Source organism: Notothenia rossii (assembly GCF_949606895.1).
Source record: "Notothenia rossii genome assembly, chromosome: 11".
Lineage (NCBI taxonomy): Eukaryota > Metazoa > Chordata > Actinopteri > Perciformes > Nototheniidae > Notothenia > Notothenia rossii.
In genome coordinates, this window is record NC_136910.1 from 10,441,295 (window position 1) to 10,468,977 (window position 27,683).

General features: G+C 37.7%; 2 protein-coding genes across 2 annotated transcripts in view; both read right to left on the reverse strand.

Moving 5' to 3' along the window:
- The window catches only part of lrp2b (low density lipoprotein receptor-related protein 2b), a gene marked incomplete at its 5' end in the record, with an annotated part of 45,591 nt that extends 31,315 nt beyond the window's left edge, over window positions 1–14,276 (reverse strand). The window contains 27 exon segments of the mRNA XM_079658472.1: window positions 71–319; window positions 694–1,071; window positions 1,301–1,417; window positions 1,568–1,690; window positions 1,818–2,057; window positions 2,378–2,656; window positions 3,205–3,342; window positions 3,816–3,946; window positions 4,052–4,177; window positions 4,819–5,011; window positions 5,108–5,227; window positions 5,230–5,316; window positions 5,767–5,907; window positions 6,512–6,714; window positions 7,411–7,617; window positions 8,037–8,260; window positions 8,433–8,602; window positions 8,797–8,925; window positions 9,272–9,388; window positions 9,876–10,019; window positions 10,352–10,468; window positions 10,772–10,888; window positions 12,335–12,445; window positions 12,599–12,715; window positions 13,088–13,210; window positions 13,375–13,485; window positions 14,210–14,276. Of these exon segments, the coding sequence (XP_079514598.1) occupies window positions 71–319; window positions 694–1,071; window positions 1,301–1,417; window positions 1,568–1,690; window positions 1,818–2,057; window positions 2,378–2,656; window positions 3,205–3,342; window positions 3,816–3,946; window positions 4,052–4,177; window positions 4,819–5,011; window positions 5,108–5,227; window positions 5,230–5,316; window positions 5,767–5,907; window positions 6,512–6,714; window positions 7,411–7,617; window positions 8,037–8,260; window positions 8,433–8,602; window positions 8,797–8,925; window positions 9,272–9,388; window positions 9,876–10,019; window positions 10,352–10,468; window positions 10,772–10,888; window positions 12,335–12,445; window positions 12,599–12,715; window positions 13,088–13,210; window positions 13,375–13,485; window positions 14,210–14,276 (4,279 nt within the window).
- Window positions 14,277–15,968: 1,692 nt separating this feature from the next.
- Window positions 15,969–23,036, reverse strand: muc13b (mucin 13b, cell surface associated). Its single transcript, XM_079657618.1, has 12 exons — window positions 22,921–23,036; window positions 21,585–21,869; window positions 21,351–21,473; window positions 20,515–20,624; window positions 20,175–20,233; window positions 19,858–20,021; window positions 19,051–19,182; window positions 18,738–18,783; window positions 18,596–18,633; window positions 18,165–18,252; window positions 17,619–17,886; window positions 15,969–16,874 (listed from the first exon to the last, which is right to left on the reverse strand). Exons 1-12 carry the CDS (start codon window positions 22,973–22,975, stop codon window positions 16,650–16,652), a joined length of 1,593 nt encoding a protein of 530 aa, XP_079513744.1. The 5' UTR covers window positions 22,976–23,036; the 3' UTR covers window positions 15,969–16,649.
- Between the last annotated feature and the right edge of the window lie 4,647 nt (window positions 23,037–27,683).

The following is a 27,683-nucleotide window of genomic DNA, read 5'->3' on the forward strand; positions in this document are numbered from 1 at the left end:
CCAGAATCTCAGTGAAATGTTCTTGATATTAGAGCATTATCTATTTGTGATGCTACTGTGTGTTGTTTACCTGCAGCTTTACAGGTGCGCCCATCAGGCTCTAGGATGTAACCCTCTGAGCAGTAGCACCGGAAGCTTCCTCTCTCGTTGAAGCACTGCTGGCTGCAGAAACCTGGGATCAGACACTCGTCGATGTCTTCGCAGGTCCTGGAGTCGTTGAGAAGCTGAAATCCTGACGGACAGGTGCACTGAGCCCCAAACGGTCCTTGGACACAGCCGTTACTGCAGCCCCCGTTGTTCAGCCCACAGTCATCTTGGTCTAAATGAAATGACAAACACAATATCAAATGCATCTTGTTTGTATAGGATTACTCTTTCCTGAGGCTATATGTGATAACTAATAGGGTTGCACGATTTGGCAAAAATAACAAATTGCGATTGTTTTGACTAATATTGAAAATACAATATGTGGGTGGATTGATAATTTTAGCCTGGACCAAACAAATATATTTAGTTAAGTTTGTAAAACACAATTTGTAGGTCATGATATCTCTGCAGCTCCACAATACATTCAAATGAATACTTTAACATATATTTAGCCTTTACAAATGTTGTTCTTCCTGCCATTTGTATATTGCAAATGATTTCAATGAGTTGTTGAGCCGTCATATATAAGATACTTCAATAACTCACTGCAAATAGGTGACTCATCGGCTCCATTGGGGCAGTCCCTCTGGCCGTTGCACACCTTGTCCAGGTCGATGCACAGCAGGTCCGTGGGGCACTGCCACTGTCCAGAGGGGCAGCTGAATGGAGGGGTGGGGCAGTTCTGCTCATCACTCATGTCCCGGCAGTCGTTGTCGCCGTCACACAACCAGCTTGCTGGGATGCAGATCTTGTTGGTACACTGGAAATAGTTGGGCTTGCAGGTGATAGGGGCGCAGGAGTTGTGTTCGTCAGACGCGTCCTCGCAGTCTGGATGGCCGTCACACTCCCACTCCTTTGGGATGCAGAAACCATCCGTCTGGCACTGGAACTCCTCATCGTGGCAGAGGCCTGGACCTCGGGTGGCTGGAGGAGCAAAATTACTTTAAAAATGAAAGTACTCTCGCTTAGAGTAACGTAAAGACAGAGCGAGATGTTTCAATTGTAATGGTTAGCATTTTAATGTATTCAGGTAAATTATTATTTTCTATCAGATTCAATAATACACGTATTCATATAACTAAAAGAATAAAAGTGTTGCAATCAGCCATAATCACATCACTTATTACAACAATTATTATGTTTGTTTGCTTACGACAGTCTCGCTCGTCAGAATGGTCCCTGCAGTCAAACACTCCGTCACACTGATATCTGGAACTGACGCACTGGTCCCCACTGGCACAGGCAAACTCATGGGAGGCACAGGCGTACTCTTATGGTGGAAAGTAGAAAAATAGTAGGTTAAATATTTTTAAAGCAAAAAACATGAATGTGTATTTCACAACCTAAAATGTGGCTCATTAAGGTGAATTTATTATCAACATAACAAAATAATAAAGATTTAAGTTATAAAGATCCATACCACAGTTTTTCTCATCAGAGCCATCAAGACAATCCTGGTCTCCATCGCACACGTAGGAGTTGAAAATGCAGCGGTGGTCGGGACACAGGAAGTAGTTTGGAAAGCATGTAGTGATGGTCGAATCTGTCAATCAAAGCTCTTTTATTAGACTTTTGTTGCACGAAATGTACAAAAAGTGTTTGGTTTGTTCAGTATCATATGGAGTAATATCATGTTACATTACAGTGACTGACAGTCCCCAAATACTTACTGCAGTTGTGTTCATCCGAGCCGTCGCCGCAGTCGTTCTCACCGTCACACAACCATAGTTTAGAGATACACCTGTTGTTATCGCAGGTAAAGTAGCTGGGGTCACACGTGGTGGGAAGACGAGTGGGACAGTTCGTCTCATCAGAGCCGTCCCCGCAGTCATCCATGCCATCACAGCGCCAACCGGAGTGGATACAGTGCTTGTTGTTGCAGGTGAACGCGTTCGGAGAGCAGGTCGCTCCTGGTAACGATTAATCAGAATCAGAAACAGGTTTATTACCAGGTAGGTTGACACGTACAGTACGAGGAATCTGACTTAATGTCATGGTGCATACATAAAAGTAAAACAAAAATAAAAAAACACAGATAGAACTATTTTAATAAAATATAATAACATTAAAAAATATTTGAAAAAAAAAGATATATAGTCAAATATAGCAGTATTTACATTAAAATAGAATGGAACAAAATATGGAATAACATTCGGCAGTAATAAAAAAAGAAAAATGATGGTTTGCACATTCATTTTGCACACACACTTTTTAAATATGATACATTCACCTGTATCGGTGCAGTTGGCCTCATCAGACTTATCAACACAATCACTAATTCCGTCACAGCGGTAGGAGTTGGGCTTGCAGCGTCCTTCATCACACTCAAAGGCGTGGTCTCCACAGTTGTTATCAGGTGGGGGGACAGAATCGTCTTTGATGCAGTCCCTCTGATTGGCCTGAAGTTTCATGCCATATGGACAGCCACACACTCGACTGTAGGAGGGGGTCGGGAAACAGAAGTGGCTGCAGAGCCCGTTGGCCACCACATTGCAGCGGCTGTTGATAGCTGTAAGGAGGAGGATGAAGAAAGAGTCAGCAGGTCTCTGGATATTAGATCTGGTTTGGTCACAGCACAGCTATCACTCTATCCATGCAGGCACTTAGTATTCTGATTTGAGATAGTGATATATATCAAATGTTCTATTGTTACTTTGTCACTGCCCTTCTTGTTTGCTAACTAGCTTTTAGTCCTGTCCATACACACAGTTAAATAAACCAAGGTTTCCGTGAAGTTCTGGTGCCGGTCAATGTGTCCTGGAAGATTTCAATGTCCCGGACAAAAAGGAGAAGTTCAAGTTAAATATAATATTTAAAACAACAATTGAAAGGCAAGTTATGTAAAGATAACATCATCAAGATGGCTGGCATATAGACTGTTAACACTAGGCTTCCAATATAATCAATTTAACTGGCATGAAAGCATTGTGTGTGTATGCACAACTGAGGGTCCAGCCTTCATTTCTTTTGTATATGATGTTCTTAACCATCCTGCTTCAGTTAGTGCAGGCCCGACCTGTCTAACTATCCCCAGACTCCAATGCTGTGAGAGCTTACCGCTGTGCAGGTCAGCTGTGTAGGCCTTGACGTTCATGATGCCGGTGACTCCTTGTCTGATCATGATGTTTCCTCCTCCATCCCTCTTCCTCATCTCGAATACTCCTCTGGTTCTTACATCAGCTACATACAGGTAGTCTGCAAAATATATATGATTCAGGAATTGAAACCAGTAAAGGTACTTAACAAATGTTTACATTCACAACAAATGACATTTAAGAACAAATAATGAGTGACTTATAACATTATGAGTTCAAATAAGTGCTATATAATTTCCCCCAAAACATGATTTACCCTATTCTAATAACATAATGTCCAAGTCAGTATAAGAACAAAGGTATTACACACACACATCCCTTATGGCAGAATGGAAATATGAAGACATTTTATTTTTCTTATAGTATTGAAAATTGTTATTTTTTGTTACCCTCTGTTCAGCACAGTCTAGGTCAGTTCAGCAATATTTTGACGTTTATATTATATAAGACCTTTGGTTTTATTGTATCAAAGCTGAAGACAAACCTGAATAATGACATATTTAATTTGAATAATAGTATGCATGTGTAATATTAAATTAAATGGGAAGTATGAGGAGAGACTAACAGACTCACCTGAATAGATAGTTAGAGAGTAGGGTTGTGTGATCTGGCCGATATTGGTAAACGTTTGTCTGTCGTATCCTTCGATGCCAATGTGACCAATCTGTTCCAACTGGTAATCCACCCAGTACAGCCGGTCCGTCCTGTTGAAGCCCAATCACAAGGAATCAACCAGCAAATAGGAGGAATACTGATAAATAAAATAAAATGCCTGCGAATAGTTTACTAAAGGTCATTACTGTGCTTACACGTAGTCAACAGAAAGTCCATACGGCCATCCCAGCGTTGTGTTGACCAGAGGAACTGCGTTGCTGCCGTCTGTGAAGCCTTTCATGATGACCGCGGGACGGTACCAGTCAGACCAGAACAAGTAGCTGTGGATCAACGTTTTATTAGACACACAGAGGACAAATCAGTTTAGAGTAAATCAAAAAGAAAATATATACAGTACATAATAAAATCAGTAGGGATGAAACTCATGAATGTCTTATCATCTATTTTCTAGAATAATCAATTGGATCATAAAATAATAACCATACTAGTGGTCAACAAATGATGTCTTAAATGTCTTGTTTTGTCAATCCAAAAAAACAAAGATATTCAGTTTGATATAAAATACAAATATGGAAAGCTAGACATTTCCATATTGGAGTCTGAAAACAGAATGATTTGCCATTTTCGCAAGATCGTTGGTTATTGTTTTTGTCAAACGTCTAATATATCTGTCGATAAATGGTTTCAGCTTAAGAAATCCTTACCTTTGATGTCTTACTATGGATAATACCTGAACTTTGTTGCCTAAAGTATTTATTTTCTGTATTTTTCAGAGGCAAGACAATCCATTTTAATTTCTGAACTTGAATAATACAGTTCATCATAGTGAACAAAATGCATATGGTGGGGGCCCGTTATGTATACTGTACTTTATTCCATTGATATCCCTGCAACGTGAAATTCTCCTCAGAGCCAACCAATCTCTCTCCAGTATTTACACCGGATACGTTTAAGCTCTCACCCAGCACTGGGATGCACTGCGATTCCTTTTGGGTTCCTTAATCCCGTCACAACGTCTCGTCTCGACTTGTCTGCGACTCTGAAGGCCACCACCGACTTGTAAGTGCTCGTGGTCCAAAACAAGACCTTAGAGGTCCAGTCGTAAGCCATGGCGTCAATTATTCCCACTCTGTAACCCGTTAAGATCTGTTGGACTGAGAATGCATAAGGAAAATAAATGGTAAACTCCAACCTGATCTCACAGTGCTGTCGTAACAGAGCATTATAATACATCTGAAAAAGTAACCCACCAGTGCCATTGAGGTTGGACTTATAGACGAGGCCTCTGGACCTGTCGTTGTAGAAAATGGCTTCCTCTTTGCCGTCAAACTCCACAGCTGAGCCAAAGAAAGACGTCCCGAGCCCAGAGAGGGCAGGGCGATGTCCTCCTGCAGGGACAAGTTCAGTGGGATGGCCCGCACCCCCAGAGAGGTGGCCAACAACAGGAAGTCCTTCACCTCTGTTCAAAGAGCAGGTGGCAGCGATTACTAGCAGGAAAAATGCTTTCTAAACATGTTTCCTTTTTTGAACTGTTTGTTTTAAGAAGATCGTTTAGATACAACATATTTGACATGGAAAGATGTGTAATGATCATGCATATTATGCCTTAAATTTGATTCGAACCAACACTTTTGAGATTACTTTGGATAATAATGACGATGGATGGATAACTTGTGTAAGCCAAAGTCAGCATAGCATCACCTTGATAAGCAAACCTTTTGAAAATGCTACCTAAATAAATCAAAAATAATAATACAAAAATATTTCAATTTATAAAATGTGTGTTGATCTCGTAAATTGTATGTGCATTACTTATGAGTAACATCCGAAGGCAGAACATAAGCAAGGATATGAATTGAGTAACAGACGTTAATAAGTATATTTGGCCGTGAAATCAAGGTTAACTCACTATAGCAGGTCCGGCGGTCTGAATGCAGGTCGTAACCATGGCTACACTTGCAGCGAAAGCCCAGACCGTCATTGTCGGAGCGGTGACTCAACACACAAATCTGCTGACAGCCTCCGTTGTGTCGGCCGCAGGGGTTCATCACTGAAGGACAGATGTGGTCGTTTTATGAGAGCAGCACTGTTGTTTTTTTTTTTATAATTATGTAGTATTAATACATAAAGATAACAAATAACATTGAATCTTGTGTTGAACAAAAGGAAATAGAGAGTTGCACATTCTGGTTCATTTTAAAGGTCACCTGTTATGCAAAATCCACTTTTTCATGTCTTATATACGTAACATTTTTTATAAAAACCTGTCTGAAAATTAGCTGATCAGATTTTGTCCACTTTATGATGTCATAACGATTTTTTGGCTTGTGTAACCATTAGCCAATCACCAACCAAGGCAACCCCCCCCCCCCCCCCCCCCCCCGACACCTTATCACCTGAATACAAATATCTCTCAGAGGGGCGTGGGGAGGGGCTCCTTATTTTCATCTACAGTAACAGACAGAGAATCAGCACTTTTGAAACAGGGCTGAAACAGAGGGGATTATGGGATGCTGCAATGATCTGTTTGGTATTTGGAGCCAAACACTTTAGAGACAGGATTTGTATATATCTGAAACAGTGTAATAGGGGACCTTTAAAATAATAGTTTGAATTGTTAAGTAGGAATTCTCGTTATAGGTTGCGTTCATTACCAACGGGTTGCAGGGCAGGGTGTGACACTACAACATGACCAGGGCGCTTAGCGGTGCGATAGAGGAGAGCTGGGTTGCTGCCGTTGAACCGGTTGGCTCTCACCACACCCATCTTGGTCCAATCCGTGAAGAACACGTTGTTTTCAAACACAGCAATTCCAAAAGGATGTGGAGCCTGGGTTGCACCATTTAGTACCATTTTCCTGGGAAACAACATCAAGGAGATCACAGCATGGTCTCAGTGTTTTATTTTGTAACTAAAAGGGACAGTTTATCCCAAAATCAAAGATACATATTTTTATTTTACTTGCAGTGCTATTTGTCAATATAGGTTTTTTATTTTGTGCATGTTGGAGCTATTCGCCTAAGATATGTCTACGTCTACAAGTGGATGTAATCAGGACTTGGTTACTCAAGATAATCAACGTGTCACATGATAATCATCATGTTGTGAGCCTTTTCAAGTAGGAACTATTTTTTCTACAGAAATACGTCCACTCAGCATTGAACAGAGCAGAAGGAAGCTTTACTTATAGACGAGAAGCTCATGTTTATTCATTGGCGGGTATAGTTCAGAAAAAAGAAAATAGTTAAATAGTTCTTACATGAAACTGATTCTCTAGAGTAGCTGGGTCGTCATTTCTTAATAAGGGACATTTCTGTGAGTTTTTCAAATGTTTTTGGTGAATTCAGCACCACAAGGAAAGTACAATGTAGTTCCATCATATTTGAGAGAAAGCAGAAATCTCTGAGCCATCTCTAATACTGTGCAACTCACTAAGCAATCTAGATTGATCAAAAGCACTACGGGAAACAGGAAAAATATGCACTTATGATTTTGGGGTGAAATGTCCCAAGTTCAAGGTGGTGACTGACAACATTTTCTGTGCAACCTTTACCTGTCAAGGCCGCTGTAGGTGACGGTCTCCACCGTGTCAAAGTGGCTGTCGGACCAGTAGACCCTCTGAGTCACGATATCTAAGGTGATTCCTGTTGGAATGCCCAGTCCCTTCTTCACCAGCTCAATACGATTACTGCCGTCCATGAAGGCGCGTTCGAGCTTCATCTGCTCACCGGAAACGCCCATGTCTGTGAAGAACATGTAGCTGCAAACAAAAAGGAATAAAGAAGTATAAATCAAGTGAAGTGGGTACAAAAACTCTTGGTAAAATAAAAATGATGGAGTTCTTAAAAGAGATCTCTTGTAAAGTAGCCACTGCTTTACTTCTTGTATTTGACCGTAAATAACTAAGATTAAATAATAAGGAAACATGTCATCCCAGACAAATGACAGACACAGTGTTGGACCAATATTTACACACTCCAATATTTAAGTTTCACTCAATCTAAGAAAAAGAAATAATGACATAAATGACATGCTTTGTTAGATAGCATTGCGTTATCTTACTAAAACCAGTTGTTATTAACATGCAGCTCATGAAATCATGTCTGATATGGTTTGCCATGCATGCCGTTCTCAACAGCTTTGGTAACAGCTTTTAAATACTAAAGCACTTAAACACACCCCACTGTGGGGTCCAGGACCAGGCCGTGAGGAGTCTGCAGGTTTTCAGCCACCAGTGTGACCCGATTCCCTCCATCAAAGTCGCACATGTCGATACGCTCCATCATGGCCTCTAGGACGTAGAGTTTGAAGTTGATCCAGTCCACGGCGAGGTTCTGCACATTCTGGACTGCAGCAGTCAGAACCTCCTTAATGTTCCCCCCATTGTAGTTCGCAGAGTACACCTGGCAAAAGCATGATTTAATGTTTTAAGATGAGGGGCTTTTGTTGACATGAAAATCATTTTGGGCCCCCAGAGTTTTGCAGTGTAGCTGTTTTGCAATCAATCACACAAAAGAAGGTGTAAAGAAATTGAGGGGAAAATGCACTGACAGACAATAATCCAGATTGACAGACCTTTTGGGTGTTTGTATCACTCCAGAAGACTGTGTCGCTGTGCCAGTGATATGCCACACCTACAGCATAACCTTTGCCCTGGGACGGCACCAGAGTTCTGACAAAGCGTCCATGTATATCCGCCATCATCACATCACCCCCGTTGGTGAAAATGAGCTGTGGCAATCCAGCTGAAGAAAAATGCAAAAAATACCTCAGCAGCTAATTCGTTTTCATCAAGTCCTCTTAGATATTTGATATGATTTTACAAAATATACATTTAAGTATTGTCTCCTCAACTATGACATATGGAGCTTTAAAACAGCCCACAGATTATGTTCCAGCAGACACACATCGTATGAAGCTACTCTTTGACTCTCTGTACCTGACACATTGGCTTTGCACATGTGACCCTGCTCCAAGAAGTATCCATCAGCACAGCTACAGTGGTGTGTTCCAGGACGATCTTCACACAGCTGGTCACAGATCCCCCAGATTTGACAGTCATTATAGTCTGGGGCAATAAAACAACCATTTTAGGAATTAGGGTGAGATATATACCAGAAATCTGCAACCTGAGTATCGTTAAATTAGACATCTCTAAGGTTAAAATTACGAAAGCTCTGTCCTAAGTTCATCAAAACAAGCTGACATTTTACAATTAAGGTGTAGTATATGTCGTAAACTAAACTAAAAACATATATCAGAATATGATATGCAACAATGTGAGGAGATCTGAGGAATTAACCAAAACAAATCCATCTCCATCAATCACCTCAAGTGCTCTATTGTTACAGTACAGTATGTTTAATGAATATATCATTTGTTTACAACAACAAAAAACGATATATGGCACACACCTACACAGGAACGGCTGTCGTTGGCTACAGTGAAACCATCAGGGCAGTAGCAGGCCCCCCCCTGAGGAGATGGGTGGCACAGGTACTCACAACTCAAGGCAGAGCATTGGTCCAGGCCTGTAAGCAAAATACATAAAAATCAACATAACGGTTGAATCTAGGTTGCAAATGAAGTTTTAATTTGGGATGCTGATCTATGCAGCGTTATCTTCAAGAGCATCATTATCAGTTTTGTGATCAGCATTATAGCCACCATTAACTGAGTCTGGAGGCCCAAATGACCTGAAAAAAAAGTTAATCTTAAACCAGGTGAGTGTGAAGGCAGCGATAAGGAAGGCTAAAGCATCCTATCAGCTGACTTCTGAGAATCATTTATGAGTATGAAGCCTAAAACCCGTATTAAAGTGTTGCAAATGTCAGATGTTTTACATGTGACTAGATGTCTGCCATTGGCTAAACAGTAATTCAGAGTAATTTTGGTCAGGGTTTTTTCACTGTCCTCATAAAGACAAGTACAAATAAGCAAACAAAGCAAGTTTTCTGAGGTTTACTGTGGGATGTTTAGGTTGTTATGTTAAACACATGTTAATCATTAATGACTTACTGCAGGTTTGCTGTGCTGTGGCGTTGGTCTCATCGGTTCCTCCAGGACAGTCAGGTTTTTCGTCACACACTTTGCCCACTGGTATACACAATGTCGAGCCCGGGCATCCCCACTCGCCAGGGTAACAGGATCGAGAGTTACTATCTAAAAAACAGAAACATATGTGATTAAAATATAAACTGTAAATGTTTTTCTTTCTTCCTCAACCTTTTTTTTTTTTATGTTAAAAGCAATTTTCTATTCGATCAATTTGAACTTACCATGAATAGGCTAGTCTTGTCATGTTTTAATTCTTCTCATAACATGTTTTTTAAATGTAATCTTCCAGTATTCAGTTCAAGTAATCATTTGTCCTTTCTTTCTCATAGTGTTTTATTCATTGTTGAATGACACTCCTCAGCAATACCTATATATGGTTATTAACTGAATTTCTAGTTCATACTCTTAGTCCATCTGTAAGAAAAATGGGTTCTTACCACATCCTCTCTCATCACTGAAGTCCCCACAGTCGTTGAACTCGTCACACACCCAGCGCTGAGGAATACAGCGGCCACTCGAACATGTGAACTCACCGCCACTACAGCTCTGGTACGCTTAAGAAAACAGAGAGAAATAACAGATCTTTAACTCATCTTTACATACCTAAAACAACTCAAAACAGGGGCCTATCATACTTTAATTTCACAATTATATCGTATATGTTGTATAGCTCTACAATGCATATCGAAATGCTGTTTAGAATTAGACCAGTAAGCAAATACTGAATTTAATTTAGTTAAATTTCTCACTTTTTAGTTAAACGAAAAGGATGGTCTTTTAACAGCAACTACACACCATTACCACGTATTACAATTTAAGGTGACACTAAAATCCTACGGAGACACTTCCTTCCTTACCACAGCCTTGCTCATCGCTGTTGTCCCCGCAGTCATCCCAGTGGTCACAGACAAACGGACGAGGGATACAGTAGCCGTTTGCACACTCATACTGGTGGATGGGACAGTGCTGTGTCGCTGGAAATTTAACAAATACACTGATTTTAGTAGTGAGTGGTTAAGCAATTGAAGTCAAACATCTCTACCTAAACTTAAGGCAGAGGTGGAAGAAGTACTCAGAATGTAAAGTATGCAGAATAAATATTTGCTGTTTTCCCTGAATTATGTTATTCTACAACACTATATTAGGTTGTTTTTAAAACTAAGTAATCAATACAGAGAGGAGCATTTTTATATATTTTATTGGGGAGCCAATTCACTCACCATTTACCTTGTTAAATAAATAAATATATGTATAGTACAGTACTGCATCGTATCAAATATCATATGAGTGTTAAAGGATTGTAGTGGAGTAAAAAGTACAATATTTTCCTCCAGGAGGTGATGGAGTAGAAGTATATGTAGCATACAATAAAATTACTGAAGTACAAATATGTCAAAATAGTACTTAAGTACATGTACTTTGCAACATTTCCCACAACTGAACTGACTAAAGGGAAACCTAAAAGCTAATCAAAGGTTGAACAAGTTTAGCTTTATTAGAGCTAATAAACGTTAGCAACGTCACCTGTAACGTAAGTTAACGTAGATGAAAACGAGAGTAATAGCTACATAATTGCTCAATTTTAGAAAATGAATAAGCATTAGATGAAAGAATTTCACATTGAACAGTTTAACATAACGTTACATTGAGATATAGCATATTCCAACGCAAGTTTGTGCCCCTCATTGTTAATGACAAACTTCTTCAAACACTTCTGTCAGTCATAGAGCTAATGTTTGAAAAAAATCGTTTGACAACACTTACGGCAGTCTTAGATGTATTCCCGGAATTTTAATATTCCTTTTCTATTCAGCTGGGATATTAAATTACTTCGCTGCTTAATAATTAAGAGCTATTTGAACCTTTCATTTATTGCGACATATTATCTAGCTCAATCAAAACAAAGATGGCGGCCGGAAGTAACTGCCTACTTCCTGTAATGTAGCCTACAGTACACTCCACAAGACATTTGTGAATCAATTGTTAAATTAATTATGGTAGAAAATAAGATAAATAGGTAGGCTATACAGTATTATAACAAATATTTTTATTTTTAACATCATCTTTTTTATGAGCAAGTCACCTCCATTGAAAAATCTGTGTTTGGCTGTGGTCCAAATTACAACCAATTTAACTCTATTAATAACACTATGATTAATTCCCACAGGTTCTATGGTCCGGCTGGTCATTTATTTTGAAGCAGGCATATTTTTGTTATCCTATTAAACAATAACATTAGGCTACAACATCTCTCCACAATGTTTAACATATAATCTAAAACAAATACTTTGCATAACAAGTCCTTTTCTTTTTAAATGTAATTAAATGCCCCAAAACATTTTTTAGAGGTAAGCCTACAAAACAGAACATATATCTTATCATTTAAATGTGGGGCTTTGCGATACGTCTCAGCTACTCACTGCAGTTGAATTCATCAGAGCCATCTCTACAGTCCTGCAGCCCATTGCAGTGCTGAGTGTTGTTGTAACAGGCCCCATTGGCACACGTCTTCTCAGTACAAGGGGGATAGTCTGCAAAAAAACCTCGTTTTATTATTTTCATAAAAGGGATTTTAAATTCGCTCAATGCTGCAAATAAAATGATTCCTATCAAAGTATTAAGAACATATAAAGGTACCTGCAAATATCTGATATGATATTAATGTACAGTGTTGAAAGTCTTACTGCAGTTGTTCTCATCAGAGTTGTCCACGCAGTCCTTTACGTGGTCACATCTGTATTTGCTGGGGACACACTGGCCCTCCTGGCAGGTGAACTGGTCCGGGCTGCAGGTCTGCCCACCTGAACCCAGAGCATTTGAGATGGTTTGGTTGCTAAATGCTTTGTAACAGGGAAATTACTACTCGCAATGTATAGAATGACAACATGCTTAGGATAGAATGTAATTAAAGGTATTTTTTGTTTGTCCAGAATATCTTTGTCACTGACATGGAGAGCAATGAACACAAATATTGGAAAAATGAAATCAGAAACATACATTTTTTTATTACCAAACTACTAATAGGAATGTTGGGACAATATGTTTCTCTTTCATCATTTGAATTATATAAATGATTAGATGCTGTATTTTGAGCCAATGTTCATGTGATTTGTTATTTTATTGTGTCAGTTTCTCATTCTAAATAACGGTACATCAACAATCACTCTGCATACCACAAGTTCTTTGTTCATCTGATCCATCAATACAATCTTCCTCTCCGTCGCAGACAAATCCCGAAGAGATGCATTCACCGCTTGTTACACACTTAAACTCCTGCGAGGTGCATGATGGAGGTGCTGCCACAAAGAAGAAAAACATTGAAGAGTTTAAACTTAAAGAATAGGGCTGTTTTCAATCATAGTTTTAAGTTTATGTACAGCTCCTTTTCTTTCTCATTCTTTTTTTTCTGGCAAACTTTATTTACCCAGTTAACAGATAATTATAAATCATTGAAACTCACGACAGTTCAGCTCATCTGAGTCATCTGCACAGTCTTTAGTCCCATCACACCTCCAAGCTTTGTTGATGCATTGTCCAGAAGTGCATTGAAACTCTCCACTGCCACAACTTCCTGCAGAGAACACATACAAAGACAGATCTATGAAGTTAAAACATCAGCCATCAGTCATCTTTTTATGATTATGGTGTGGGCTTGACCTTCATGATTCGGGTTAAAGAGATCATTTACACATTTAATACAGTTTATTTAGTGTTCAGTGACAAATGAGTTACCGTGTTTATGACAGCTGTATCCACACTCTGTATGCAACTTTTGAACCTTAAAACATGTGATTCTACAATTAAAAGATGGTCAATTCTTCACCATGAATGAACAGCAGACCACATGACCCTGGAGTAAAAGGCAATCCTTTCAAATGGATAAATGATGTCTGAATTAGCACAGAGAAGTGTGCATTGTATAACTTCAGAATTCACTGTTCAGTATTTTATGAAATGTAGAATAAGGTGACAAAAACTCAAGAAATGGTATTTGTATTGGAAAAATATAGAACTCCTAAAGCTTCGCATGAATACATTACCTTTTATTATTTTAGGGTTAGGGTTGAAGGGTGACATGTTATCATCATGTGTATGTTTTAATTATTTTAAAACAGCTATAATTCTCACAATTGTTATACATGCAATCATTTCTTAGGGTGTTAAACTACTCTCATTTAATTAAAGCAAGAGGAAATCCCTTCAAACTCAATATTTCTCTATCCATCTAATTAGCTTTTACATATTTGTGATTACTAGAAAACATATTTTTCGAAAAATCAAGATTATACACTTACCTTGAGCAAGATGAATTCCTTGGGACAGCAGGAGGAGAAACAGAAGATGAAGCCCTTTTAGGTCCATGATTTAATGTTGCTGTTAGTTTGATAAAGTGCGTACACTCATGCTACATCTGCCTCTGTTTATAAGCCAGGGGAAGATACTGCCTTTGACACTGAGATGTATGACCCTGAGCAACCAGCAGACCAATACTGTGACACGGAGTAATACAGCTTTTTATGGCTCGCTACTTTACATAAACTTCATCTAAGATTAACTTTTACCTATTGCTATGTTGTCTACATCAGCAAGAAAAAGCCACCACTTATTTTTGTATGACACTGCGGCAGGAAGTAACAATCTCTGGGGATGAAATCAGAGTTAAGCCATATAGTTCCTGAGTACAGTTATCACGAGTGCCTTTCATCCGTTTTTTAAGATTAAAAAAAAGGACCTTTAAGAACACGATATGCTTTTGTATGTTTTTTGGTTGAAAGCATGCTATGATGTGCATCTTTTTTTTAACGTCTTCAAAATTGCACTGTTGAGGAGCCTGCGATCTAAGTTGTTCGTGCATTACATAATTGCACCATAGTTTTGTATGACATGTTATGACAATAAACGTTTGAATCTTGAATCTGTGACACATGTTTAAGGCATTGCAACCACAACGTTCCTTCCTGCAATAAATATGGTTGGTAAACCAAAGTTATTGTATACAGTGAAAGGGGTGCATGGTGTTCAATAGCAGTGCTTATGAAATGACTACTACTTCTTACTACTTACGTTAATTTATGCACAGGTCTTTGAAATCCACCCTGCTGGGAAACAATCAAACGTATTATCATGATCATTTCACGGAGCAGCGTGTTGCATGTTAATATAATTTTTTTTTCCATTATTGAGAAATGATCGTAGCTTCTACTGTAACCATTTCACAGTACATGTGCTTTATTGGTTTGAAGCAGAAAAGGAACATTACTTTGTGACAGAAACAAGAACAGTTTAGTGGAATTGGATTTTTTGTCCCTGTTGCATTTATCCTCTTCAGTAGTATGAGACAAAAACGGTAATACAGCTACACTGAGAGCTAAATAATATTGTTCTGGCTGGAAGTGTTATACCAACAAATGAACGGATCAGATGTTAACATGAATGATGTATCCCTTACAAACAAGTGTACCATTGCGAATTGGATATCATGTGTTTTTTCTGATTCATACACCTGCTGTGCTTGTAGAAATTGTTCAACTGCATTTATTACAATGCTTTTAAAGCTGACACATGCACATACGTCATTAAAACTGTATGTCTACAAGGATTTTTAAAGGGTGAATTTGTTTCAAACAATAGTAACCTAGGAAAGGTTAATCAGCAAAGCACAATAGTGTACTTTGAGGACATTTCAGTGATTTAATTAATCAAAAATATATTTGGACTGTTATGGAGTGTTAACCCCGTCTTCATCACTGCTTGTGTTGGTTAAACTTTGGCGCCTTCCAGTGGCAGTACAAACAAATACACACTGCAACCACCTCTACATATTTGATTTCACAAAAGCCGTTAAAAAACATCATCATTTTTATAAAACTTATTATAGGTTGCTTAATATTTAAGATGTCTTATAGTTAAGTTAACTATTTAAATAAACCATTAATATCATAAGCAGTGTAAATGTCATTATTTTGTGTGTGTTTAATGTAATGTCAATTTTTTATTGTTGAAATTAGGTATATTTCCTAAGGATAATATGAGTGACAAAAAAAAACAACTGAATAAGTATAAGTATTGTTGTTTTTATTTTTCCATGTTCAATACAGCTTGGTATCAAGAAATTGGTTGGAAATAAAACAAAATATGCTCATAGCTGTACAAAATAATACATCAAACTGTTTCAATGTAGTAAACATTTTACCCAAATTATACTGAAATATATAGGGAGGCATCTGACATGCCCTAATTTAGGAATAACTCATTAAATGGTATGCAAACAAAGGAAATCCGTCTCCTTCACAACAGCTGAGTTAAACAGAAAGATAATTCTCATGATAAACAACACATTTCACATACAAAACGATTACCTGTAAATTCATGTTATGTGACGACCCTCACATAACATAATCATTTATTTATAATAATATATCGAACAGCTCCTCGTTTGAGGATTTACAAATGTAAAATCGTTAAAGAGTAATATCTTAATTGTATCTCATATTCAGAGCTTTGACAAAGATTAAAGAAAGAGACACATTATTTATAACAGCTTATAATTAGTAAGAATAGAGTTTACACTTTTTTTGCACATTTTTCCAGCTATTGCACAGGACCTGGTGGTGTTTAGGAATAAAGTTATTTGTAGGGGAAAAAACAAAAAAAGGAGAATGTTGAGGTGTTCCTGACCCAGTTTCTGATCTGGCTAAATGTCAATGAAGGATTTGTTAACCATCTTCTCCTGTCTTAGTGCATGTAAGAGCTGCCGTTGCCTTGGCTCTGAGAGTATGCGCTGCTCTGAGCGTACGGGTTGTTCTGAGGTCGACTCTGGGAATACGAGTTGTTCTGAGGTTGACTCTGGGAATACGAGTTGTTCTGAGGTCGACTCTGATCGTACGGGATGTTCTGCGGGCGAGCGTAGAGGCTGCTCTGTCGAGACGGAGCATGGTCCTCATTGTCCTCGTAGAACCGCTAAAATGGAAAGATCATTTTTAGATTCAATTATTTAAAAAACCAATATATTACGTTTATCTTAACCTGATAAATGTTTTCTCTTCTGCTCAGCATTTTTTCTTTTTCTGTTGGTCTGTTCTCCTTTTTTTTCTTCTTTTTTTTTACAAAGGACATCTTACAAGATATAGAATATATGGGGGACCCTATGGGGGATATATGTCCCATGTCCAATTATATCTACAGCCTCAATATTTTTGAAATAACAAAAAATTTACGTTTTGAAACTATATTAAACCTGTGTTCTAACAGATTATCTGTGTTTTTTTCATTACCGCCTCATTTTATTCCATATTTTTATTCCATTCTATTTCTATGTACTGCAATATTTTACTATATTTTTGAATTATTTTCTAATATTTTGTAATGTTAATTTATATGTATGCACCAGGACATCAAGTCAAATTCCTTGTACGTGTAAACCTGCCTGGTAATAAACCTGATTCTGATTATTTCAGTAAAGTAAGTGTAGAAAGTAACACATAATTTTTACTATAGATTTTGTCATGAAAAATACGAGCTTATCCTCTGAACAAAAACAACACATTTTAATTTTTGAAGAAACTTGATCATTTAAATGAATGGATCTCAACACTTTTCCAGACCTCTTTGCTTTAAGGACACTCTTTCCATTTTATATTCCTAACTATTTACAAACTACCGTCCAACTTCTGTCCTCTGTCTTTCACACAGAGTCATGCTCACCGAGTTCCTCCCAGCAGGGATCAGGTTCTGCCGGCTGCTGCTCGGAGTCATCTCCAGGTTGTTCCTGCTGTCCCAGCTGCTGGTGGTCGTGGCCCGTGGGATCCTAGGCATCCCAGCATTGCCAAAGGCTGACTGGCCGTTACCTAGCCCATTAGCCGGGGCTACGTGGCTGTGGGCTCCCAATGGCGCCTTGACAGGAAGTTGGCTAGCATAAGAGTTCCTAGTGTCTGCTTTTTTGCTCTCTTTGGAGCTCTTTTTGATTGGGGACCTAAAAAGAGTACATACAATTACAATCAACTTTAGCTTTATCTGTCTTGTCTGCACTATAGACTTCATTGTATTAATAGATAGATTATTCTACAACTCCATCTGTTGCCAAATGTGTGAGGCATTAAGAAAATGTCAGGTTAAATGCAGCTTTGTCACAATAAAAAAGGCTCATAATCAATACGATGGGTGGGAGATTGAGAGATAAACATGGCTAAAACATGACAGAGTCAACAATGAATGACTAAAAGTTGGCAGGTGAATAGATGTGGGGCTCACCTGACTGCCTCTACAATCAGAACAATAAGCGTGATGATCAGCAGTGCCCCGAGCACAGAGCCAACGATTACCAGCGACAGCTTCCATGCTAACAAACACAATGACAAGGACATTTACAACAAGGCTATTGACATTTTTTACAACTTTTGACATACAAGTGTTTTAAAATGAAGATACAACAAAGTCATAATGGACCCCTACTTTTCTTTACATCAAGGTCTGTTCACAGGTCTCATGTAAAAGTTATAAAGCCTTTTGTAAAATCTGATAAATGTGTCTTTTTAAAAAAAGATTAAATGAGATGTCATCCATTTCGTATACATTTTATAGGTTATTGATTTCTTCTGTGTCATAATAAATATTTTTGATAATGTATTCTTTTGTCGCTGTCGTTTCGTCTTAATGGTCAAACAGATACTGTGTATACTCACACTCGGCGCAGTTAAAACCAGAATAACCAAATGAACAACTGAAAGACAAGAACAAATAGTCATTTATAATTTCATTTGAAACCAAGTCCTTTGTATGAGTTGTATATATTTTTTTAAATATGATATGTCATTTCAACCTTACCTTTCACAGGCATCGGATCCAACACGTTTTTCACCACTGGGACATGCTGTTAAGATAGAAAAGTTTCAGGTAGTGTCGTTTAGTTAAACAAAGGCTAGTATGTAACACACACACACACACACACACACACACACACACACACACACACACACACACACACACACACACACACACACACACACACACACACACACACACACACACACACACACACACACACACACACACACACACACACACACACACACACACACACACACACACACACACACACAATCAATCTGTATGTTTCTACCACACTAAATGCCCTTACCAATGCATATCCTGTCACTGTAGGTGGTTGTAATGTAACCAGTCGAACATTTACAGTTAAAAGTTCCGTCTCCAGATGTGCATGCAGTATTCTGACCACAGGGAGTCTTCGACTCCTCACACAGTTCTCTAGCTTTAAATGGAGAAAAAAGAGTTTACATCTAAATCCCAAAAATACAATGGTACAAAATAAAACTCACTACATAATAAGAAGCATGGTCTGAAATGTACAGCATATTTATAGTTGTATATTATCACTCGCCGGCTAAATTATACTCTGGACACTGTACAAAGATCACCATATACTGTATGTAGAAATACCATGATCGGGTAACCTTGTCAGCTGGGGATTCATAACCAACAAGCACAAATAAGTTTAATATGTAAAAGCAACAAAAAGAGACTCTGCAACAACTAAACTAAACAGATCAAATATTAAAATGTATTTTATGTTCTTTTTGCTTCACGCTGACAGAACAACATTTTATTCCTGAAGGAATCCAAGGCTTCAGGCTTTTTTTAAATTATAGTTTGCTGCATTTGATGTATTATAATAACACTTTTTTTTCAAACTATAATGATTCATTTACATTTAATGATTAAATGAAATGATCACTAAGTGAGTTAAGTTCTTAAGACTAAACAGCATTATATGGTTATACAAATGCATACAGCTTTTTGAAAGAACAAAACCCCTCTTCAATTACATTCTACCTGCAAGTATATCTATTTAGGTTTAAATAATATTTTTGATAAATCTCTCCTTAACACTAGATAAAGAACTGAGGTATACATTTGATAAACTTACCAACGAAATATGAACCTTTCAATAGGCAATCCTTACAAGCCTTCTCTGTCTCCAGTTTATTTGTAACTTGTTCTGTTACGATGACAGCATTTGCCCTGAAGATGATCTGTACATCTGCTCTGAGCGCAGTGACTGCTCTTGACCAAACTTTTGGTGTGAACTGGCTGTATATAGACAAAAATCACATTAGATTATATTATGTATATTATATGATATTTACATTCTGCCTTATTTAAGAGCAACATGGTGTAAATGTAATGTAGGAAGTATGGTTTTAGATTGATAGACAATTAGATGGTTAACACATTGTGACTTACCTGAGCTTCAGCACTATAGATCCAGAGTAACCTGTATCCGATTTAAAAATTCGAGCCAGCTGTGTTTTAGGAAAAAATACCATATTGTTAACCACTTCGTCAAACTTCACTTTGATCGTTGTGTAGCAAAATGCCACATTCATTACAACATGCATCCAGTTTAATACCCAGGTGTAGCACTGGTGATTTTGTGATCTATCACTTATGTCACTGAACTTTACAAACAGGACATTTTGCATCAACATTATTTAATGTGTTTAAAAGAGAAAAAAGGTTTCATTACTCAAAAGGAAAAAAATAAAAGCCACTAAAAAACCAAATATAAGAACGTATTGCTTACCTCGTCAGTGATTTTTTTGGATGCATCAAGAAATTCCACTGAGGTCTTGTCATCCATAGCTTTGTTGTATTTCATTTTAAAAATGTTTAGTTTTCCAGGAAAAACTTTGGCTAAAATAGGAAAACATTGTCTTAGCATAAATGACACACTCCTGTCATAACCATTTAAAAAATAAATTAAAATACTTCTTGCCAAGAGTTAGATAAGAAAATAAAGCCACTTTCTTATCTGTCCAATGAGCGAAAGACTACAGCCTGCAGCTGGTTAGCTTAGCATAAAAGGGAAGCTAGCATAAAATGAATTATTGTCAGGAACACGGTACAAACAGGACTTCTGGATGTCACTGTTCCTGTCGAAAATATAGCCCTGGAAAACCCCAAGTAGTTGCTCATACACTTTTTTTGTGTGAATTCAACAAACAAATTATGACGCATTCATTCTCAGGTGCTTGAAGATGGATTTACCCAGGCTAGCTTTTTTCACGTTGTTCAAGGTGTGGATTTGAGCTAATTAAATCAACCAAATTCTGGCTGTAGCTACATATTTCTATTGTTAAATTTTCTCATCTTACTGAATATTACTTAAGACGTTGAATTGTAGCTCTAAGTATTTCATGAAATGAGTAAGAAGCACTTGTTTCCTAAAGATGCTTATCATGTTGACCAACCTGATACTACTAGACTTCAATGAATCTTAGCTTGAAACAAAAAAAGATGAACACTATACTCTTCATCCCACAGATAGGCCTTACATACAGGCCTACATTTTAATATTAAAAATCATTTAGCCAATTCTTAGCATGGACTGGAACAACGTCATAGAGGACAAATACTCACCACTGTCACAAATTTTGCTGACATTATTGTAGAAATCACCAGCCAAACACAAGCATGCAAAGGTTTGATCGGCACGACGTTCACAGGTGGCCCCAGCGCCACATGGGTTTTCATCACAAGGGTCTAAGGCAAGTCAAAAGAAGATGAAAACAATTCACAGAACAGTACATGATAATCATTTTTGAAACAATGACATCTTGGAAATAGATATGTTTTTTTGACAAGTGACATTACTTGGAAGCACTGTCGTTGTAGGTCCTGCTGTTGTGGTGGTGGCAGGTCCTGCTGTGGTGGCAGGTCCTGCTGTGGTCGCAGGTCCTGCTGTGGTCGGAGTTCCTGCTGTGGTCGGAGTTCCTGCTGTGGTCGGAGTTCCTGCTGTGGTCGGAGTTCCTGCTGTGCTCGGAGTTCCTGCTGTGGTCGGAGTTCCTGCTGTGGTTGGAGTTCCTGCTGTGGTCGGAGTTCCTGCTGTGCTCGGAGTTCCTGCTGTGGTCGGAGTTCCTGCTGTGGTCGGAGTTCCTGCTATGGTCGTACTTTCTACTGTGGTCGTAGTTTCTACTGTGGTCGGAGTTTCTACTGTGGTCGTAGTTCCTGCTGTGGTCGGAGTTCCTGCTATGGTCGTACTTTCTACTGTGGTCGTAGTTTCTACTGTGGTCGGAGTTTCTACTGTGGTCGTAGTTCCTGCTGTGGTCGGAGTTCCTGCTGGGGTTGTATGAGAGAGGTAACCACTATGCTTGACATTGTTTTCTCTTTAATATCAGAGAAATAGACATATTTGTACTGCGGTATGAGCGGATATTAAGATAGAATGAAGGCTTGCGGATAGGAAATTCTCAGTTCAGTTTATTGTTGATCCAAACTAAGAATACATATTTTAATGTGTCACATTTATGGAAGATTTAAGAAAAACACAAAAAAAGAGACATAATTGAAGGGGCCTAAAAATTACGGGTCCAACGTCTAAAGCTCAATCAAAGCTATTAAAACCAGACTGGAGGGTGTATAAGGAAACCCAATAGACTTCCTTGATTGAAATAGAAGGTGACAACAAGGGTCATAAGATAAGGTCAGATTGTCTGAATTAACACAGTAGTTAAATATTTACATTTAATTGCGTTTAAACCAATCCAACATAAACAAAATTGTTGTTAGGCCAAGCTTGAAGGCATTATGAAAAGTGGGCCTTCATTTCTGACTAGCTGTATACCTGGCTTTTCAATTTCGAACAAAACTGATCAATTCTTTTTTTGAGAAAATAGATGCATACATTAGCAATGTTGTTTCGGCCCTCAGTCTATATCATCACTTCCATTTTACCTGAAAGTGTATCAGTTGATCTAGAGCCACGCAATATCTTCTTTGGATCTTCTACTTTCTTATAAAAACCAATTTCAACACAAGATCTTTGATGATTATATTATTGCTCTGGATAACAACTTTTTACATATCCATAAAAAATAGACTGTGAGAAAAAAACAAAATGTTCCTCTGTTATAAAATATACCTTAAATTTCTCCTATTTATTTGCGAGAGGCTAACGACTGATACAAAATAAAAGGTTCAGCCAACTTACCAAGACAGGCCACAACCAGCAAAAGGGCGTAGAGGAGGTTAAATTCTCGAGCCATTGAAAAATAACGCACTGACAAACTTTACCAAGAAAAAGACAGCCAGAGAGGCGGGTGAGTGGACGAGGATTAAGGACTCCAGTGTCCTCCACTGGCAGTTTTAATCATTGGCCACTCCTTTGAGGGCGGCACCGTGTGCCAAAGTACATTTCCCGCCCAGAAAAAAAAGAATTGGAGGTCCCACTTCCCATGTCTCTGTTTGTTTGTTTTTCTTAAAGACCAGAAAGTGAGTCAGATCTTTGAGACATATATCTATAGCCATCATAAACACAACATATTTAAATTATAGAGAAAAACCAAAGAAGAACAATAGGGCTGGCTTGGCTGTTTGTTTGCCAAATGATCTTTGGGAAGTGTAGCGTGAAAGAGGAACCACTTAATGAATAATCACAAACTGTCTTAAAATGACATAAGAGAACAGGCTAACATGCTCTGTACACAGCAAAGGGCCTGAGTCATGATGTGTTTGGGACAATCCTGACAGTCAAACCTAACATCATTGGCGGGGGCAGCAAATAAGCTTTGTGTTAGGAAAAAAAAACAGTTTTCAACATAAAGTGTTTCACAAGACATCCAAGTTAATAGAGATATCTAAAATGTAACAAATGTGAAACCATTATCTTAAAGAGAGATCAGGTAATATTCCTCAAACATCGTCAACACACAAATCTTCTCATACGCTGCAGTAAATCATAAAAAATGTTTGCAATATAGATAATTAATAATACATTTGTCTATCCAACAGATCATTGCATACAGTTCATTTCTGTTGTTTTCTGCAATTGTGTTTTTGTTTATTTGTGTAAAGATACCAATAAAATGTCTTAAAATTCTTATCTTAGACCTTTTCCTTTAGGAACAGTCATATCTCACACAGCTATGGTCATGTTGTGTATCTCTTATATCATAGCTACTGGATGTTCAGACATAATGTTTAAACATAGTATTTTGTAGCCATATACTGTTCATATTTCTCTAAACTTCTCAGGGAAAGTGGTTTGCTTCTCTTTTGTTTGCAATAACGGTTAATAAAAGCACAGTTTAGGAGAACCAAAAAAAGGAAGCAATGGCCGCCGTCAGTAAGGCGGACAAGATGAAACTGTTGGAATTATAGCATGTTTTTTGTATATAATGAGGAAGCTTTAAAGCAGAGGAGTGTTTAATTACAGGGGTTATAATAAATATATGATATAAAACTAATTACAGTTTATGATGTCACGTATATATTTCCTGGCTCGACAGCTGAAACCATGTGGAAACAGAATTGGAGGATTGACGTCGTCATTTATGACAATTTTCAGCTTCTTTCTTGTTCAAATAGCACGCTCAATTGTACATCTAAGCCTCAGACTTTATAAGTTACTTATAGAGGCCGAAATGAAGTGGTGGGGCAAAGATTACATTCCTTGCCAGTCATTTTATGAATTTATGGCCGTTTCACCAGTCACCATTCACTCCTGGGACAGCTTCTGTAAACATGATTTCTTCACAGCACCATTTTTAACATGAATGTGTCCGACTCCATACAGCGACACAAAAGAAGCTGCACCCATGACGCTAAATGCCATTAAGAACAAATGTCTTAAAATGTTGCTTCAGAAAGTGATTAAATCCAGTTTGAACTGTCTTATCAGAAAGCAAGTGGACAATAAACCAGGGTGGGCCATAGGAAAATGTGACCTTTGATTCAGAGACGTCATAAGATGTGAGATATTGTGAACTTGTTGTTAAACTGTCTACAAAATAAGCATTCTGAGACCTCGATGTGAAAGTTTGAACATTTGGTAAATCAAAGTCTGTTATCAACCTTCCCCTTCACAAGTCTGAAGTTATGTTTTAATATTTTAAAGTTCATTGATATATCTTCTCATCAACACCCATAAAAAGGTTTTATCTCCAAGTTGACTTTGATCCCAGATCTATATCTAAATGAACACACAACTGACTAAAGTCTTATGCCACTCAAGTGTCACCATGGGCGTCAAATGGCTAAAATAGCCTTTAGATAAAAACAGTTTGACCTGTAGGTAAAATTGTTCAAGCCCTTGTTTCCATAGGTGTTGGTTTGTAGATAAAAAAACAACACTTTAGTTATAGTGGGTGTTCCACACTATGAATGATTGTAATACATTTTTTTCATATTTTCAAAACACTAGATTGGAAACTGCGCTTCCCTCACTCTTTAATTAACTTATGACTATATCTAAGTAGTTCATATTTTGGGGAAATATGATAAATATGATAATACAGGCGTTACAATATACTGTGAAATATCATGATACCCAAAGCAAGGGGATATAACACCCATAAAAAGGTTCCTAATTTAAGGAAAACTCAAAGCATCAAGAACACCAGCATATTTTTTATAACGTCTGAGTTAAAAAATGTCACATGATATCAGAACAGTGGGATCTGCATATACCTGCAGTCTTTGGGACATTTAAAATTATATCACTTTATTTGAAAAGCCCCATACACTGTGATGGTGCCTATCCTTGCAAAAATATTGACTGAGTTAATCTTTAAATGAAACCAATATTTGAATTCGATAATATTTTTGGGGTCAATGCAGTATCACAAATATGATATCGCTGTTCGGTACTGTATTGATTGTTTTTCACACCCTTGATAAAAATACGCCTATATCCTTTAATTATAATAAGTTTAGAAACAGACATGACTTGTTTTTAAAATGCATGTCAAACTGTTTAAATACATAAGATCAATTGTCAGGCCTTTGGAGTGGATAGATTATAATATTACAATATATGATATATGATAGGACATTCTCTTTACCCAAAAATCTACATTATCACACCAATGGGATCTACTACTATGTACAAGCTATCCAATAAATCCCATGGCTTTGTTGAACTAGAAGGATTTCATTCTGTATTTCATCCTCACCTACCTCCAGCAGATGGATATTAGTTAAATTGGTTAGTAATTAGGAGTTCATTTCTCCAATAGCGAATTTTTTATATGATGTGCGTGACTTCCACAGTTTATTTTGGATCCGGTAAATGATTAATCCCTGCACATTTAGACATCGACGATATAATTCCCCGGCAGGTTTTATGAACATGTTGCCCTGAGTCAACAGAGGTGCGATGGGGGAGAAGTAACTGCATCTGTGTCTCCTGCTAGCTGTAAGTCCAAAGTCACTCGCAGTTACGGCCATCCTCGACCCCACCCAGCCTGCTGTTCCTGGCAGTGATTAGAGTTAGAACATGACGTTCATGATGGAGGGATATCAGCTATGTAAAAGGTGGCAGTGCCAGTCAAACCCACTGAGACCCTTAACTCTGATCACGAGGCTCCTTCAACAAGAGACTGCTCAGAGAGACTGCTCATCTGCGTTCAAAACAATGACACAAGAGCTATAAACAACAAGACAGGAAGCTAATGATTTGCACACATTCTTTGTACCGTCTGAATATTGTTGGATTTGCTTATCGTTGTTGCTTTATAACCCTTTCGTCAGACTAGGACTCAAATACAGGGTCATTTTGAAAAAGCCCAGAATATCCAGAGATATAAAGTAATTAATTACATTTACTCAAGTACTGTACTGAAGTACAATTTTGCAATACTTCCACTAGTGTATTTCCATGTTATGCTACTTTGTACTTCTACTACACTACAATTCAGAGTGAAATGGTGTACTTTTAGTCCAATACATTTATTAGACACTTTGAATTGCTTTGCAGATTTGGATTAATGATGTGAAATATAATCAACACTTAAATAAGACTTTAGTTCCACCTGGAAAACACAAGCTACCCTGCAGTATACAAAGTCATTCAAACTGGCTGTACTTTTACCTGCTTTGATAAACACAATAATGCATAAATAATTATAATCAAACCATAAAATATATTATTTGCATAATGAGTGCTTTTACTTTTGGTACTTAAGTATATATTGATGCTAATTCTTCTTCTACTTTTACTTGTGTAACATTTTGAATGCAGGACTTTGACTTGTAACAGAGTATTCCTGCACTCTGGTAGTTATACTCTTACTCAAGTACAAGATATGAGTACTTCTACCAACTCTGCTGAAAACTACAGTATGGTTCAAGACAAAAATCTGGTTATCGCAAATAAACTAGTTATGTTCAAGAAACTGTAACATTTAGTTAGGGAAATATCATGGTTAAGCGCTGTGGTATTGGTGTCTATGACCAGTCTATAACGCAATATAAACCATTTGAAACCGCATTGTTGACCTACTAATCCATAAACAACACTATTTATAAAGAATATGATAATTATAAGAGCCACAATACTTCATAACTGCTGGCCACTCACTGACATTTAAGAAGTTAACTTGTGAACTTTATAAAAGTGATTCACAACCAGATTGTGGTGTATTATATCTGCCAATACCCGATACAGTTGAAATATCATTTAAGATTTAATTATAATGTATTAAAACTATGGTAACACTATGATCTTTGCAAGTAATGTGAAACTTTAAAACATGAAGTGTTGCGATGAGTGTTGAAGCATTACTAATCTTTAGTGCTTTTAACAATCATTATAAAATGGAATGGGTCGATTTTTACCAATGTGTCTTTGAAATCGATGTTTGGCTGACACAGATTCAGTAAACAGAGAGGACAGATAACTATAAGTGTCTTCAAACACTACAAAAGGGTTGAAAGTGCTGATCTATTCCAGACAAAAGGCCATAATAACAGACT